General features: G+C 40.5%; 2 protein-coding genes across 3 annotated transcripts in view; one reads left to right on the forward strand and one right to left on the reverse strand.

Moving 5' to 3' along the window:
* The window catches only part of Pde7a (phosphodiesterase 7A), an 85492-nt gene extending 75285 nt beyond the window's left edge, over positions 1-10207 (forward strand). For both annotated transcript variants that reach the window (XM_032898611.1, XM_032898612.1), the window contains exons 8-13: positions 2032-2163; positions 2639-2730; positions 4583-4727; positions 5349-5445; positions 5959-6039; positions 7870-10207. In XM_032898611.1, coding sequence (XP_032754502.1) covers positions 2032-2163; positions 2639-2730; positions 4583-4727; positions 5349-5445; positions 5959-6039; positions 7870-8075 — 753 coding nt within the window. In that variant the 3' untranslated portion in view covers positions 8076-10207. The remainder of the gene's footprint in view (positions 1-2031; positions 2164-2638; positions 2731-4582; positions 4728-5348; positions 5446-5958; positions 6040-7869) is intronic.
* Positions 10208-14549: 4342 nt separating this feature from the next.
* Positions 14550-16415, reverse strand: part of Mtfr1 (mitochondrial fission regulator 1) — a 34421-nt gene continuing 32555 nt past the window's right edge. Inside the window, 1 exon segment of the mRNA XM_032898613.1 lies at positions 14550-16370. Within this exon segment, the coding sequence (XP_032754504.1) occupies positions 16302-16370 (69 nt within the window). The 3' untranslated portion in view covers positions 14550-16301.

Below are 16415 nucleotides of genomic sequence, written 5' to 3' on the forward strand. Positions count from 1 at the left end.
TTCCCAACCCACAGACGTCATGACTGTTTTTGGGCATTCCTGTCTGAGTTGGGAGGGATGTGAGCATGCCACAGTTGGAGTATAGAGGGGAAAGGACACCATTTAGGAACCGGAGTTTCCTTCTGCAGGGTTCTAGGGATTAAACTCAGTTATCTGGCTTGAAACAAGTGCTCTTACCATTGGGCTATCTTCAACTGCCCCACAAGGCTTTTAAAAATCCACTTGTTTCTTTTTGTGTTTCATTTTTATGACCTGATGTTGTAAAGTTATGTGTAGCCATGTATTAATTTTGCACATATTGATCACATATTAATAAGAAGGTACTTGTCTGTTACTTAGCATTATATTCTTATCATAGGAATATAATAAATAGGACATTTATATCATATCCCTTCTGTACAAGACTCAGGGACCATTGAGAAAGGGGGCAGAGAGAGACTGTAAGAGTCAGAGATCAGAAAAACAGCAACCATGTTTTCCTCCACAGGACCTACACAAGGTCGGCTCAGTATTCTAGCATGAAGTCAGGAGACAGCTGTCCCTTAGCAGAAGAGCTTTTGGCAGTAGATGGCTCTCGTGGCGGGGAAAATCCGCTTCCTTAAGTGTATGGGTCTTACTAGTCTGAATGTGCTGCTGTGGAGGACCCCACACTCGTGAGCAGCAAACTGGGCTTTGGTGGATTATTGTCTTTTAAGGGAACATGAAGTTTGTAGGGGAAATGAGAGCTGGACCTGGGAGAAGGTGAGGGAGTAGTTGGGTCACTGTGATCAGAACGCCATATATAGGCATGGCATTCTCAAAGAGCTAATTAAAAATATTATACTCAATGTGTGGTCAAAAAATTGGATTTTCAAAAACATTTTGCATATTCTGAAGAGGAATTCATTTTCTTCCCTTTTTTAACTAAGCCTTTCGATCTCCTAATACAAAGAGAAACTGTATTCTCTACTTTAAGACACCTTACAAGAGCTGAGTCACAAACCGGCCTTCAGACAGCAGGAGAAAACCAACTTCTGTAAATCGGCCTCTGGCCTTCATACCCCTATCATGGCACGTGTCCTCGCCCCCTTATAATAAATAAAAATGTTAAAGACACTTTGTAGCTTCCTAGATGTAAGCACCCAGTGACTTGTGACTGAGCTCAACTTATTTAACACGAGGTAGAAAAGATTTATTCTGGCATGGAAAGGAAATCGGCAAATTCGAATCTAACTTTGTTCATTATCTTGACATTTTTGTTGTGCTCTCATCTCCTTCATATGTTAGCATTATCTGTGGTTTATGCTCATCAGTTTCACTGTCTGGTTATTTTACAGGGATGTAAAAGGAACAGATTATGTTAAAGTAAACCTAAATAAAGACAGGCAAATGAGTGCAGCTCTCAGGACTTGTAAAGGGCTGTGGACAGTGGACACTCATGAGGCCTTGGCCCAAGGAGCCAGGGCTAAAAAGCAGAGCAGGGAGATGGGAGAATGTGGGTCCTGGAGTTGGGCCTACAGAACAAGTATCAGGTTTCCAGAGGCAGTGCTCATGAGAGCTGGTGATAGTCTCCAGGTGGCTGAGACCTATAGTCAGCTGAACGCTTTGACAGTGGTCATTTTGTTGTCTGAATTTGGTGACACTAAGAGTACAGTTACATTGCTGCTATCAGTGAAATTCCTTTCTGGCATGAATGCATTATGAAAAGGGTTCTGGATGTAGCATCCACTGATAGAATGAAAATGCACAACTCTGTCAGTTAATAGAGATCCTTGTTTCTGAGAATGAGCTTTCTTACCCTGGCTGCTTTTAGTGTGGTAAGTGAAGCCCTCCTTATCAGGTAAGCCCTGTCCCTCAGGCACTGTGCATCACAGCACACAGCCTGCACCATCCCTGTGAGCCACTACCAGGCAGGCGCTTGATGACACTAACAGCTGTCCCGCTGAGAAATCAACCGGCAGGGCGGGAGAGCCACTGTCCCCACTGGCTCCCAGTGGTGGAAAGTGTATTTCAGGTATGTGGGTGACTAACTCTTCTTCTGTTCTGCCTTAGCTTGCCAATTCTGTAACTCCTTGGGATATCTTGCTGAGCTTAATTGCAGCTGCCACTCATGATCTGGATCACCCAGGTGTTAATCAGCCGTTTCTTATTAAAACCAACCATTACTTGGCAACTTTATACAAGGTTAGTACCAGTTCATTGGGAACTAATTTGGTTTGTTTTTGTTGTTGTTTGTTTTTTAGTATGTGCTTAAAATCCTAGCACTAAGGAGAAAGACAAGAGGATCCCTTGAGCTCACTAGCTGACCTGCCTCGCCTAATCCATGAGGCCCAAGCCAGTGAGAGACCCTCTCAAAAATTCAGTGTGGATGACACCTGAGGGACGGATCCAAGGTTGACCTTTGGCCTCTACACACATGCATGGGTCGCACGCTGCTCACACCACAAATGCACTCACCCACCCACAAATAAATACATGCACAAATAAATTAACGATACTTTAATAGTCTGTATTCTACACTGTTTAATGTTTTGAGGAAATGAAAGTAGTCACAGTAAATTTCCAATGAATGTTAATGCTTTAGCCAAGTTAATGTTACTGACAAATGGTTCTTCATGTCCAGAAATGACTGTTAGGTAACAAAGAACCCTTTTTATAGAATACCTCAGTCCTGGAGAATCACCACTGGAGATCTGCCGTGGGCTTGTTGAGAGAATCTGGTCTGTTCTCACACTTGCCATTGGAAAGCAGGTAAGTTGGATTAAAACAAATGTGTTGCCATGGAAATAAAGTTACTAATTAAGCTAAAAATCACGCTATTATTCAGCTGCTCCAGAGCTTCCAGTTTTGGTAAACTAAATGTGTCTTTTTAAAAATTATCAAAATTGTGGAGCTAGAGAAAGGGCTCAGCAGCTTAGAACATTTGCTGTTCTTGGAAAAGACTTGAGTTCAGTTCCCAGCTCCCACATGGTAGCTCAGATATCTGCACACGGCACACATACATACATGTGAGCCAAACACCCACACACTGAAATTCCAAAGAAAATCATATCCAAATCTTTAAGCCTTTACGTAGTTATCGCTCATATTTCATTGGCTGTTTATTTTTATGAGAGAGATCCCATCTTCTTGAATATTGTGAAACTCACTTCACCCAGAGTGGCTCAGTGGTTGTACTTAGCTTTTCTGATAAAGGTTTCAGGCGTACACCTGAAAGAGTTCACAGAAAGTGATACTGCTTAACGAGATGCATTCAGACAGCAACATCTGCAGCGCCAATAAGACAGGGATAATAAGGCCCTGTGCCCTCAGACGTACAGCTTTGGAGCTGTAATGCAGGATAACGAATAAAAGGAACAGCAGAAAACAGTTCAAACATAGTTTAATACTAAGCAGGCCATTTTGGTGACATAATAAAAAGCCCTAAAGTTAATTAAGTCCAATATGATGGTGTTGGCAGAAACATCTTACAGCTTGCCAGTATAGTCTTTTATACTTTGTGTTAAATATTCAGTATTGGGTTCGTTTGAGCCTGCTTGGTTTTTTCTAAATTTTAATTGTGTGTGTATGTATTAGGCACAGGGGTGCTTAGGACTCATCAAAGGTCTGAGGGCTGCCTTCAGCAGTCATGTGTCTCCTTCCTCTGGGGTCCTAAGGAGGATCTCAGGTCATCAGGCTTAGGGGACAAGTGCTCTTTTTCCTATTGAGTCATCTCTCCAGCCTTGGTGAAGGCTCTTTGTCGTCAATAATGCAAAGATAAGCTTATTGTAACCCTGTTGAGAGTTTTTTAAGAAAACTCATGAGGCAATTTTTAAAAAGACCCAGTGTATCTACTGTTTGTATTAACATATGACATTTTTCCTCCAGATAATTTGAATATTATATAGATAACTGACTTTTGATTTCTTTTATGTGCATGTGTATTTTGCTTACATGTATATCTATGTACCACATCTGTGCCGGGTACCCAAGAGCCAGGAGAGAGTGAGGAGCTCCCTGAAAATGGAGTTATCTTATGGGTAGGTTGCCATGAGGGAGTTAGGAGACAGCTCTGTTCCGATGGAAGAAAAGCCTGTAGCATTAACTGCTGAACCCATCTTTGGCCCCCTGATCAAATGCTGAGGAGAATTTTGTTAGGATTTCAGTAAGCCTCTTTCTCAAATGTCTCAAATGTTGACAATTGAATGGGCTAGTATTTTCTCTGCCTGAATCTGCTTTTAGGTCCTAGGCACCAAAAAGTAAGGCAAAGTTGTTTGCCGTACATATAGGAATTTCTTAGAAGATTCTTAAGAATTTTCCCAAGCAGCATAATGGTGTTAGGTTTGTTGTTCCCCCCTTTTAAGCAAATAATGACTTTGGCTGACAGAATAAAGATGCTTCCTTTGGCATCTTACATCATAGTATTTCCCTGCAAACTCTTAGTTTCACTTTAGTTACTTTAATATTTTTTAAATGTACTCTTCACAACACTTCCTTATACGTCAAGTTTAAAGCAACTTGCAGAGTATCTTAGGGTTTTGTAAGGCTTTCTGAATACGTAAGCTTAAGGGAGAAAATAAATTGAAAGTACTAAATGTCTCCTTTATTATTGCTGTAATTCCAGGCATGAGATGGAGGCTCAGATAGGTGCTTTGATACTAGCCACGGACATCAGTCGCCAGAATGAGTACCTGTCATTGTTTAGATCTCACTTGGATAAAGGTGACTTACACCTTGATGATGGCAGACATAGGCATTTGGTTCTACAGGTAAAGTTCTGCAACTTGCAAAGATTGTTTCCAGGTTAAGTCATGTGACGGGTTGGACAAGAATGAAATATAGCAGATATGTTTTCAGAGTAAGTTGGGAGGAAAGAAGTTCTTCAGACAGCATGTTCCCTTCCAGGACATATGGCTTTGGGACTTCTCCTACTCAGGGTTTCTGCTGAAGAGCAGAGAAGGCCACCCAGTCAACAATGACTACTCTGATAAGAGGTTCCTCATGAAATGGGGGCAAGGAGTAGATGGTGTCTCTGGGTTTGTTTATATTTTGTGTCTGGTCCAGTCACTGCGTCACCTTGGGTTGTCAGGGTAACCCTGGTTTAACAGGGCTGGCATCCGTACCAGCATTCCGCACAGACACTTGGTAGATCAGTAGCGGCATGACGTTAACGTAACAGCGAACCTTCTTTCACAGTAGTTTCCTCTTCGTTGCTGGCTTTTGGTTTTATTTGGTTCTGGATCCTGTGCACACAAAACACATGTCCTCCCCAGCTACACACCCAGGGGCTCCTTTCTCTTCATTGCTCTTCCCCATTGCTGGAGTCTATTTAAACTTGGTGCATTGAGATCTTTTCTTCCTTAACACCCTTTTAATATTTTGTTTGCTAGATGGCCTTGAAATGTGCTGATATTTGTAACCCATGTCGGAACTGGGAATTAAGCAAGCAGTGGAGTGAAAAAGTAACGGAGGAATTCTTCCACCAAGGCAGGTTATAGTCACATGTGAATAAACTCAGAAGCCAGCCATTTATAAGAGCCTCACAGCAGATGCATTATATTTTAACAACTATTGTACTTCATGTGTGTATAACCAATAACACATGGCACGCAATTTGAAACTGAGTGACCTTGGGTATTCATGATGGCACAGAAAGCAGGCTGGAAACTTCTCTGCAGAAAGATTGCTCTAAAACTAACCCCATCCCTTCACCTGTGTAGAGAGCAGGATTTTAATAAGCATGTGAGGCGTGTTTGAAAGAACTGACAGAATTAGTCTTGGAACACCTAGCAAAAAAAATGTTCTATTTGGTCTATTTAAATAGTGGTATCAATTTGGCAAGCTGTCTATGTGTCACTAACTTAAGGTTTAATCCTTTCATGAGGATTCTGTAATGTTCCTCCAGTAAATTCATAAATACAATGAAGGTATTCATTATAGATTTAACCAGCAGATGTGTTGCATCTTAACAGTTCTCTTTTTTTTTTTTTTAATTTATAGGCGATATAGAAAAAAAGTACCATTTGGGTGTGAGTCCACTTTGTGATCGTCAGACTGAGTCTATTGCCAACATCCAGATTGGTAACTATGCACATTTATTTGCAGCTGGTTAAAAAAAAATTCACTTATTTGGTCTTAAGACTAGATTAGAAAAGTATGGAAAACAAAGTATTCAGACTTATGCTCATTGTAATTTGTAGGACAGTTGAGGGCATCTTAACCATTGTGACAACATGTACCCTCTCTGTGCTCTGCCAGCCCCTGCCTGCTTCAGGGACTCTTCTCGAAGGCTCAAATGTCACTTCCAAAAGCCACCTTCCACTGTCTCTAGGCCATCAGTCCCCACTGTCAGGTTTCCAGAGCGCTAATGTTCACACATGCTTTATTTGCTTTTGGCTCTGCTGGCCCACATCAGAACTACTGAGGAAACTAACCATGCACTGGAAAGCACAGGGACATATTCTGTGACTAGTACCAAAGCTTGCAGGAGAACCACGGGAAGGATTACCTAAGGCTCAGTGTATTGTATTGGGATTTGAAAGTAGAGAAAGATGTCAGGGTGAAGCTCAAGAGTTTGGGTAGGATATATTTTGAGGATCTGGGGTTAGGAAGAGGCTTTAGAATTTGGGTCAAGTTTGTAGAAGTTCAGGACTAGCACAGTCATAATACAGTGGAGGACACAGCAGCAACACTGTGACACCTATGTTGTGATTACCAAGTGTCTTGTAGAACAGTATGGTCTGACTTGACTGCAGTCAGACAGAGATGGAGAAAATGGGCACAGCTTGCAAGAGTGCCCGGTGCTGAGCTTGTGGGAATCAGTACTGACTCCCGTGGCAGTGATGGACAGATGCTTTTCTATTGGCAGAGTTAACAAGATAATAGACCGCCTGTCAGGGAGAGCTACTCATGTTCGAAGAATAGGTGAAATGTGGGCACAGGGAAAGGAAAGCTAGGTAAGTGGGTACATGCAGTGCCTTAAAATGTCTTTTTGTCTGAGGAAATTACTTTGTAGTTTAAAGAAAGAACTTTCAATTGATTTTTTTGAAAACTTTGCAGTTTGTGCTGGAGAGATGGCGCGGTGTTAAGTACTTGCTGCTCTTTTGAGGTTTGTTAGCAGCACCCACTTCAGATGGCTCCTACATAACTCCAGCCCTAAGGGCTGTGACACCCTCTTCTGACCTCTGCCCCTGAGAACACTCAAACATATATAAAGCATAAATAAAAATAGGTATTTTTTTAAGATGTGATTTTAGTTGAGCATGCTATATGCCTATAAACTCACCAGTTTTGGAGGAGAGAGGATCGGAAGTTCAAAGCCATCCTTAGGGACAGAGAAGGGATATTTGAGACTCTCTCATAGAAGAAAATAAGGGTTGGTGAGATGGCTCACTGGGTACATATACCTGCCATCAATCCTGAAAATCTGAGTTTGATCCCAGGGACCCACAAGCTGTCCTCTGACCCCAACATGTCTTCCGTGCCATTCTCACTGAACTAATTTTTCATTATTTTTAGACTATTTCTTCTCCGTAGTTTTAACATTTACATTCTGAGTTAAATAAAAGTCAAGCAAGGTGTGATATTCCATCCCTGAGGAAGTGGAGCTAAAAGCAGTGATCCCTCTTGGCCAGCAGCAGTTGTCTCCTGAGAATGTCCCTGGAGTTGTGTTCTAGTGCCCTTAGAGTTGATGTGGCCACCATATGTGTTAGCTTAAGTGAGATGTGCTTGTCCAGCTGAAAGAAATGGTCAGAGTAGACTAGAGCACCACTGAATACTTAAGAAATCCTGATTTGTAAATTACGTATTTTGGCTACTACGTGAGTGGAACTGATGAACATTAAAACTCTAGATGTTTTAAAGATCAATTCAAGACATATTTTAACAGCTTTTTTTCCTCTGTTTCTCGAGGTTTTATGACTTACCTAGTGGAGCCTTTATTTACAGAGTGGGCCAGGTTTTCAGACACGAGGCTGTCACAGACGATGCTGGGACACGTGGGGCTGAATAAAGCCAGCTGGAAGGGACTACAAAGACAACAGCCTAGCAGCGAGGATGCCAGTGCTGCATTTGAGTTGAACTCACAGCTATTAACTCAGGAAAATCGGTTATCATAACCCTGAACCAGTGGGACAACTTCCCTCCTGCAAGATTGTGGAAATGTGAAATGGTCTTGAGTTGAAGAACTGGTTCTGACTGCTGAGGTTTCCAAGGAAATGATGTCAGCGTTATTCATCATTATCGTTATCTTCTGTTGGATCATTTGAGCCCACTTTTTAATAGGACATGAATATATAGCAATATGCATCTGGCTTTTGTATGAAACCTTAAGTATGTAAAGCTCAGCAGGAGAACCAGAAAGGATTAACAAAGGAAGATGTTTTTAGGTGTGCCATGTGCTTTCAAAGTGTGTATTCTTCAAGCCCTGAAACTTGAACTCAACCTCAGCATCAATCTTGATGCAACCAGTCCAATCCAACAGCGCATCTGTCCCTTCCACTACATACTCTGAGAAAACAGAAATGTGAAGTGCCCAGCCTCTGCTGCCTCTGGCAAGAATCAATCAATGTTTACAAATCCAATCTGAAATATTGGTTCTAATTGCCTCGAGCATTATTGTGAAGGAACCACTGACCGTTCTCAGCTGAGCTGGAGACTGCAGCTCTTCGCAGCGTTTGCCTTTTCTTCTTTGGATGTCAATGTCATCAACGCCTCCCACTTGCTGTTTTGTTCTGTGCACTGGAGTCTGAGCATTTACCACAGATACCACACGAAGCTTTTTCACTCCAGGGCTGTTTGGCAATGCAGATTCCTTTTGTAACTATTAGTTTTTAACTTGGGGTGGGAGGGAAGGAACACCAATGTCCTAGCTGTGTTCTGACTCTGCAGTGAAGACACTGCATGTTGTTTTCACTACTGTACACTTGACCTGCACATGCAAGAAAAAGGTGGAATGTTTAACATACCATATCAGCTCAGGGTATTTGCCAATCAGAAATAAAGTGGGATAGGGAAGTGTGTCTTTCAAATCAAGGGTACTAAAGTCCCTTCCGCTGCAGTGCGTGAGAGGTATGTTGTGTATGGCTGTATGGGTGTGTGTTTGTGCGCATGTTTGTGCATGTATGGCTGTGCATGTTCTGTCCATCCGTGTGGGAAAGGATTAGAATTGTAAGCTTTTATTTATTGTTTTAGAATGTGACATAGTGAGCAGCCACACTTGGGGGAGGGGAAGGTAGGTGAAGCTGTAAGATTGCTCCAGATGCCTTAAACTATGCACAAAGCTAAGTGACCAAACTTCTCATTTTGATTTGAAAAGTGCATTGTTTTCTTGTCCCCCCCTCCTCCACTTTGATGAAATGTTACCCTTTGGTGGATCTTTTGATGTGAATAGATGTTTTCTAGGGTAAAATTTAAGGACTAATTTTAGACTTAAACACTCCACTTTTGTAATGTGTTTTCAGTGGTCTTATGCATAGCAAGCACAACTGTAACTAGTTTAAGAGAAACGGTGCTTTCTTTTAGTTAATTTGTATTGCCCTTGTTACTGTTAAAGACTGTTTATTATGTTTACAGTTTGTTGCAACAGCCATCTTCTTGGGAGAAAACTTGAGTGTAAAGCCATTTGTAAAAGGCTTTGCCACACTCATTTAAACATGTGCCTGTTGCTGTTACCTTTCGATGAATAAAAACTGGTCTTTTCTCATTTTTTATCTTTGCACTTTACCTCACCACTCAATCCTTTGGAATTCACATGCTGAATTACTTAAGTGATCAGTTAGCTGTTTCCTCTTCCATTCAGTCGTGGGTAACCTTGTGGTCTAAGCTATGTGCAGACTGTCTTCTGGAAGTGTATGAATGAGCCTTGCTCTGCACCCTGCAGGTGTGACAAGGCCTGGCCCAGTTTGATCAAGTCTTGCCTGCTGTAGATGGTTCTTCATAGCATTTGTTGGGAATTGCCTAAGAAATCACACCCTTGAAGGGGATAAAAAATACCAGTTGTGTTTATATTCTTGGCCTTTTTAAAGCAATGTAAGAAATAGCCACTTAATTCTTTTTTGGGGACAGGGTCCTAGGCTCAGATAGCCTGGTAACAATATAGACAGGCTGGCCTCAACTCACAGACACCTCCTTGCTTTTGGGTATTAGTATTAAAGGTGTATGCCACCATCCCCAATTAAGAGTGGCCTTTCTACCCTCCCAGACAGATCTAATGCATTAGAAGGGATACAGTTCAGATTTTAAGATCAGGAAAAAAAAAATCAGTGTTGGCAAACCCATTTGAATGATTTCCCAATTTTCTACAAAAGCTGAAACTTTGGTAATTCTAATATATCCAAAATATTTTTATTTTAGTATACGGTAATTTTTAAAGATACATTACCTTTTTTTAAAGTGGGTTGCTAAGTCTCTGAAATCCAGTGTGTGTTTTAAAATTACAGCACATCTCAATTTAGACGAGCCTCATTACATGTGGCCCATGCCCATATTCCCTCCTATTAGACAGTATGAGTACAGGATAATAGTCATTACCCAAAGACAGCCACTGGCCTCTCCTAAAGTGACAACATGTTGGCATATTTGACTTGTCTGGGGTCTGATGAAATTTCCTGCAAGCTAATATCACCTTAAACAAGTTCACAGTAACTGATACTGCAAAGAATAGTCTTGGTATTTTAATTTGCAATGAGAAACATACTTACCAATCATTTTCTCTCTCTTTAGGCAAATCCCCTTCAGAAGCCAAATTAGGGTCAGCTGGTTTACTCAGCAGGAATTTTGAACAAGGGATCCAAGTTTCCTAAAGTATCCATCTCCCTGTGGGGATACCAATATCATTCTTAGCTGTGGACTGGGTACCCCCACCCCTGGATGCTAGAGATTCTAGGCCACTAGTTGTTTCTCCACATTAGCTTGATTGATTGGCAACTCCATTAGATCTGTTACTTCCTCCAGCCCTTCTTCAGTTGAGTTTGCCTGGGCAGGCACACTGCCTCTGGTTGTTTCTTTCTGCTCTGATTATACTTGTCTTCAAGTTTAATAACACGGTTTAGCTTTTCTGTTTCAGCTTCTCAAAGGGTCCCCTTGGTGGTGCTCCCAAATCCATCAATTTTGTTTTCTATAGCTGTGTGGGAATTACCTGCAGCCCCTGCTTCTTCCACCTATTTTCCTTGAACAATTGGTTTTTCTAGAAGAATTTAAGGAAACATTTGGGTCTCATTTTTTAAAAACAAATTCAGTATCCTGAATTCATGGAATTTCAAGATATACTGATACTTCAAGGAATTTCTGAGCATGTAACCACCATTTGGGAGTCTGGACACACTGCTGAAGGGGAGTTGGGGGTAGGTAAGGGAATCCCTGCCTTAGGGGTGAGAAGAAAGTTCCACAGGTCCTATCGTAACAACAAATCTGGTCATTAACATTATATCCTAAACATAACAGTTTGCAATGGGCTTCTTTGTATTAAAAAAAAAGCAAACATGGGAAAAAAAATATCCTGTACCTGAGGTATAAGTTAGAGGTGCTAGTAATCCCTTCACAGCTCTGAAAATGGTATTTTTCACAAAGCTTTTGTGATGTTTGTTTCCTATTTAAGACTTAAAAATTGCCACAAGCTTATGTCTTCACGTCAGTAATTGCTGGTTGAGACCACTAACTAATGTAATTCATACTGCTTTTAAAGAGATGTGCAAACTAGTTGCCACACCTTTGACATGTTTTTGAAACATAACTTTGAAACTACACACATTCCCTACTAACAAAACTGCATAGGATGGAGAGGATCCCCAAGAGTCTTCAGGAGAGAGAACCACCACTGTGGGGCAACGTGAACTGACAGAAACAAAAGGTCTCTTATGTTCTTCAGTGTGCAAGGAATAGGGCAGATGTAAATTCGGCCATCAGTAAACAAATTACTGTGGAGTTCCTATGTACCCTTTAGCTGTCACGTTATTGTTAAAAAATTTACTCAAGTGTTTCAGTAATGCTGAAGTTGTATAGTAAATAATGTTTGGTTCCTGATGTATTCACTTGGTGTTCAATTTTTAGAGAACATTAAAAATTACAAGCCAGGGTCTCTGTTCAAATTGTCTTGGTGAAGGAAAAATGTACAGAGTGCTTGTGATTAGTTTTCAGAACTGACTAGGAGGGGTAATGCTGGGATAATGTTTGAGAGACTAGTTTAATAAGGAAACTAATACCATTTGCCTAAGTCAATAGTCATTCGAATTTGATTATACAGTTTCAAGTATTAAAAATGATACTCATCAATTTTAAACCTTTGTGTCTAAGTTTTCTAAGTTATCCTGGAATCCATCTTTAGAATCTGGTAGGATAGAAGGGGAAAGACAAACACTGTTATTTTCAATATTTAGCTTCTTGTTGGCTGTTAACTTAAAATTGAAACCTGTTGACTTAGTCATTTGTGGCTTTCAGCTTGTACTTTAAGTTTTGTGTGTGTGTGTGTGTGTGTGTGTGTGTGTGTGTGTGTGTAGCAAATCTGAAGTATTCATTGTTTGGACATGTCTTGTAAAAAATTTCAGGAAACTGTAATAGTATCAAAGTTTTATATCTTTCTTATCTACAATTTGTTTTTAAAAAATATAAAGTTTTCAAGGAAACATCAAAGTCTACCTGTCAGCTTACTTCAGGTGCTGTAGCACAAGACTCAAAGTCTGACAAGGTGCCAGGTTGGCTGGGTTCCAGGAGGGGCTTCCTTCCCAGTTTGCAGACTTGCTAATTTCTAGTTTATCCTCACATGGCCAATAGGAGAAAGAGCTAATTTTTTCACTTAGTGTTCTTACTAATCCTATCATGGGGTCTCCATGATTGGACATAATCACCAACCAAAGGACCTACTCCTCTAATGAGTTAGGGCCTTGTATGAGTAGAGCATTACACAAACATGCATTTACTAACTGCTGGAAGTTCCTAAGTGTAGGGATACAGCTCAGCAGGAGAGGTCGTCTCTGGGCTCCAGCACACAAAGTTGAACATTAACAGAAAGCTGGGTTTTCCATTTAAGAATCATCTTAAGAATAGGAAGGGGCTAAGTTCCCTAGGGTACACAGGTGATTGGGGCTCAGTACAGAGGATTTGTGTGTCTCTCTGGAGGCCAGTTTTACAAAGCTGAACTTCAGAAAGCATGAAGAGGAGTTCAGCCATCCTGTAGCTTCCCCTTGCTCATTTCTTGTTTTCTTTACCTCACATTTTCTCCTTTGGAAGCAGGAGTGTGGTTTTAGGAAGTATTGTGTCCACAGTTTGGCAGACATGGTTTTAAAGCCTTCACCAAGGTACCAAATCTTTTGAGTGGCTTTCTGACTTCTAAAATATTTACCAAATATAAAGACAAATGCATAGAAAGAGCTAACTTAATGGCTGCTGTGAGCATTCTCTGGTAATCCAAAGTGCTGGGTGTCTCTCTTGAGGTTTCCTACCAGATTTCCTGAAGGAGTAACATGTTCCGTGTTCTGTTCTGAACATACCAGTTAGGCTCTGGTGCCCATATCAGTATTTCAGAAAGACTTCCCAACTGTTCTTGGTCTTTTTTTTTTTTTTTTTTTCACCCTTAAGATACTGCTTTCTAATATGTAAAGTTTCCTGAGATGTGAATCTTTCATTTTCTAATAAAAAAGCATCTGGTTAAAAAACAGGGGTGGCCACTGGAAAACAATGACAGACATATTAGATAAAAGCCTTGTGATGAAAAGTGGCCTTTGTCTTTAAATTGTGATTTTTCATCATGAAGTAATCAGAGTCTACTTGGGCTGTCTTACCCTTTGCCGCAAGAATATTAAAGCTATGTCTGCATTATGCTCTAACTGTAAAGGGCTGTTTAAAAGGACTTTTGTAAGACAGCTTTTGAGAACTTCAGCTAGAGAAACAACTCTTAGTCCTGAAGTGAACAGCTTCCTCAGGAATAGCGAGATGCTGGGTCCTTACTTAACTATGGTTTCCTATTTGTTGTACCAGAGACAGTGAAGCTCTGGCCTACTTACAAAATTTCCAGAAAACAGGCTCAAAAGAGAAGCTAAGAATGGTGAAAACAGGAAAAAAACACAGCCATGAAGCTCTAGTAATGGATGAAGGTGCATGACAAATCCCATGATAACCTTTCGGCCTTCTTGGCCTTGTGGTTAAGTGTAGAAATGGTGGAATAACCTGTCATAAGAGCTAAGTTCCCTTTTGCTTGGCAACTCCACAGCTGATTAAGTTAGGTGAACTACTAAAAATGTAAGCCTTTTTTGGAGACGGGGTCTCAGTGGCTCCAGAATAAACTCACTTGCCCAAGGTCATGTGCGGCTCAAGTCCAACACTCTGACTCCCATTCTCTATCTCTGAAAGTGTCACTACAACACGGTCAGATACCAAGTTCAGCTCACAGCTCTATGCTGTACAGGAGGCTTCATGGGTTGGCTTTCCTGTGTCAAAACCAGTCTAAGAGGAAAAGGGAATGACAGATAACACAGCTCTTTAAGGAATGTATCTCTGCTTTAAAATGCACTACAAGTTATCCTAAAGCAACATGTCAGCAAAAAGAATTTAGCCATAAAGGAAAGAGAGAGGGAGGTAAATGTACAAATAGTATCGTCGAAAGAAAATTCAACAGCTTGGTTTATTTTAAAATAATAACTTTCATATAGGAGAATACTAGCCAAATTCAATACTGATATAAATATAAACTTCTTAGGTCAAAATATGGTCAGGTGAATTTTCTGAATCTCATAAAAGACAGTTCTCAAACCATACAAAATATTTAAAAACAATATACAGCAAAAACATACCACAATTTAAACTAAATAAGCTATGAAAAATAGCTCAATCTTTGTTATGATTTAGAACATCTATTTTCAATAACTTAAAATATTATCTATACTTCCCATCTCTAAATTCTCCTGGGAAGAACCACTAGTCTAGATTTAAATAATCCAAATATTTACTCATGGTAAGAGAGATTCTGGCATTGAAGAGTTTATCAGAAACACAAAAATCATGAAAACTACTAAGAACTTTAGATTATAACAAGTCCTTCCAAGCCTTAGATAGTAAACGCAGTTTTCTACTTTCTAATAACACCTAAGGTTTATCTGCATAATATAATCCATTGGCTGACCAATAATAAATAGCTTAAAGGGAATTTATTCACCTATTCAGTAATATTTCATTATAAAGAATATCTTGACCAATATGTCAAAACTATAAATTCAATTTTGCTGACATTTCTAGAAGTACTATGCTGGCTAGTTTGTCAGCTTGACATAGCTAGAGTCATGTAAAAGGAAGTGAACCTCAATTGAGAAAATGCCTCCCTAAGATCTGGCTATAAGGCATTCTCTTAATTAGTGATTGATGGGGGAGGGCCCAGCCTACTGTGGGGTGGTGCTCACCCTGGGCTGGTGGTCCTGGGTTCTATAAGAAAACAGGCTGAGCAAGCCACGGGAAGCAAGGCAGTAAGGAGCACCCTCCATGGCTTCTGCATCAGCTCCTGACTCCAGGATCCTGCCCTGCTTACTTCCTGCCCTCACTGCTTGTGATGATGAACTGCTATATGGTACTGTGAGTGAAATAAACCATTCCCTCCCCCAAGTTGCTTTTGGCCATGGTGTTTCATCACAGTGATAGTAACCTTAACTAAGACAATTGTTAACTTAGCAATAAATCATCTTTATGAGGGAACTTATTAAATTGATAAGAAAGATGATACATTCTGGCTTTTATTTAAGAAATGATTTAATTCAATAATTTGACTTGTTACTACTTGAGAAGTACATTTGCTTCTCAGTATTGAGTGGTAATGAGGTTTACACAGCCTTCCTGGTCCTCACTTCCCTCTAACAGAAAGCAATACAGAGACTCAGCAGGAAGCGTCTTCTGCTGTTTATGTAAACTCAGCTCCAGAAAGCAGAAAGTGAGAATATACTCAAGTCCTGTCGCAGCATTCCCAGCTCCAATAGTGTGCTATGCTAACGGCATCAGCTGTTCCATCGCTGACTAGTAAACTCTCAATGCAGAGGAAGAGTGTCCTCGCTGATGCCAGTCACTGGGAGCTTTTACATCTTTGTATCCAAACGTATGCATATAAAACTCTTGCACAGACTTTAGTGTTAAGAACTGAAAATGCACATAATACATGTGTGATAAGGAGAGCTCCAGAACTGACCATCTTCTAGGAGCCAAACCAACTTCTGGTGCTTTCACCACTTCTTACTCCTCTAATTAGGCTAAGAAGGAGACCAATGAACACTACAGTCAGGAATTTACTAAATACTGGTGATTTCTACTAGCCAAACTCAGCTCTGCAAGCCAACAGGTAAACCAGGAGTCTTTCTGAATTCATTGTCCATTTAGGAGTCTGAAACATTTTCAATTAAAGCCTTCATTTTCCCTGTAGACTTCAATGTATGTGGGCCAAACTGGAAAAGAGAAAAAAAACACAAAGCATGGACTAAGTCAGCAAG

This window comes from Rattus rattus, chromosome 3, assembly GCF_011064425.1.
Source record: "Rattus rattus isolate New Zealand chromosome 3, Rrattus_CSIRO_v1, whole genome shotgun sequence".
NCBI lineage: Eukaryota > Metazoa > Chordata > Mammalia > Rodentia > Muridae > Rattus > Rattus rattus.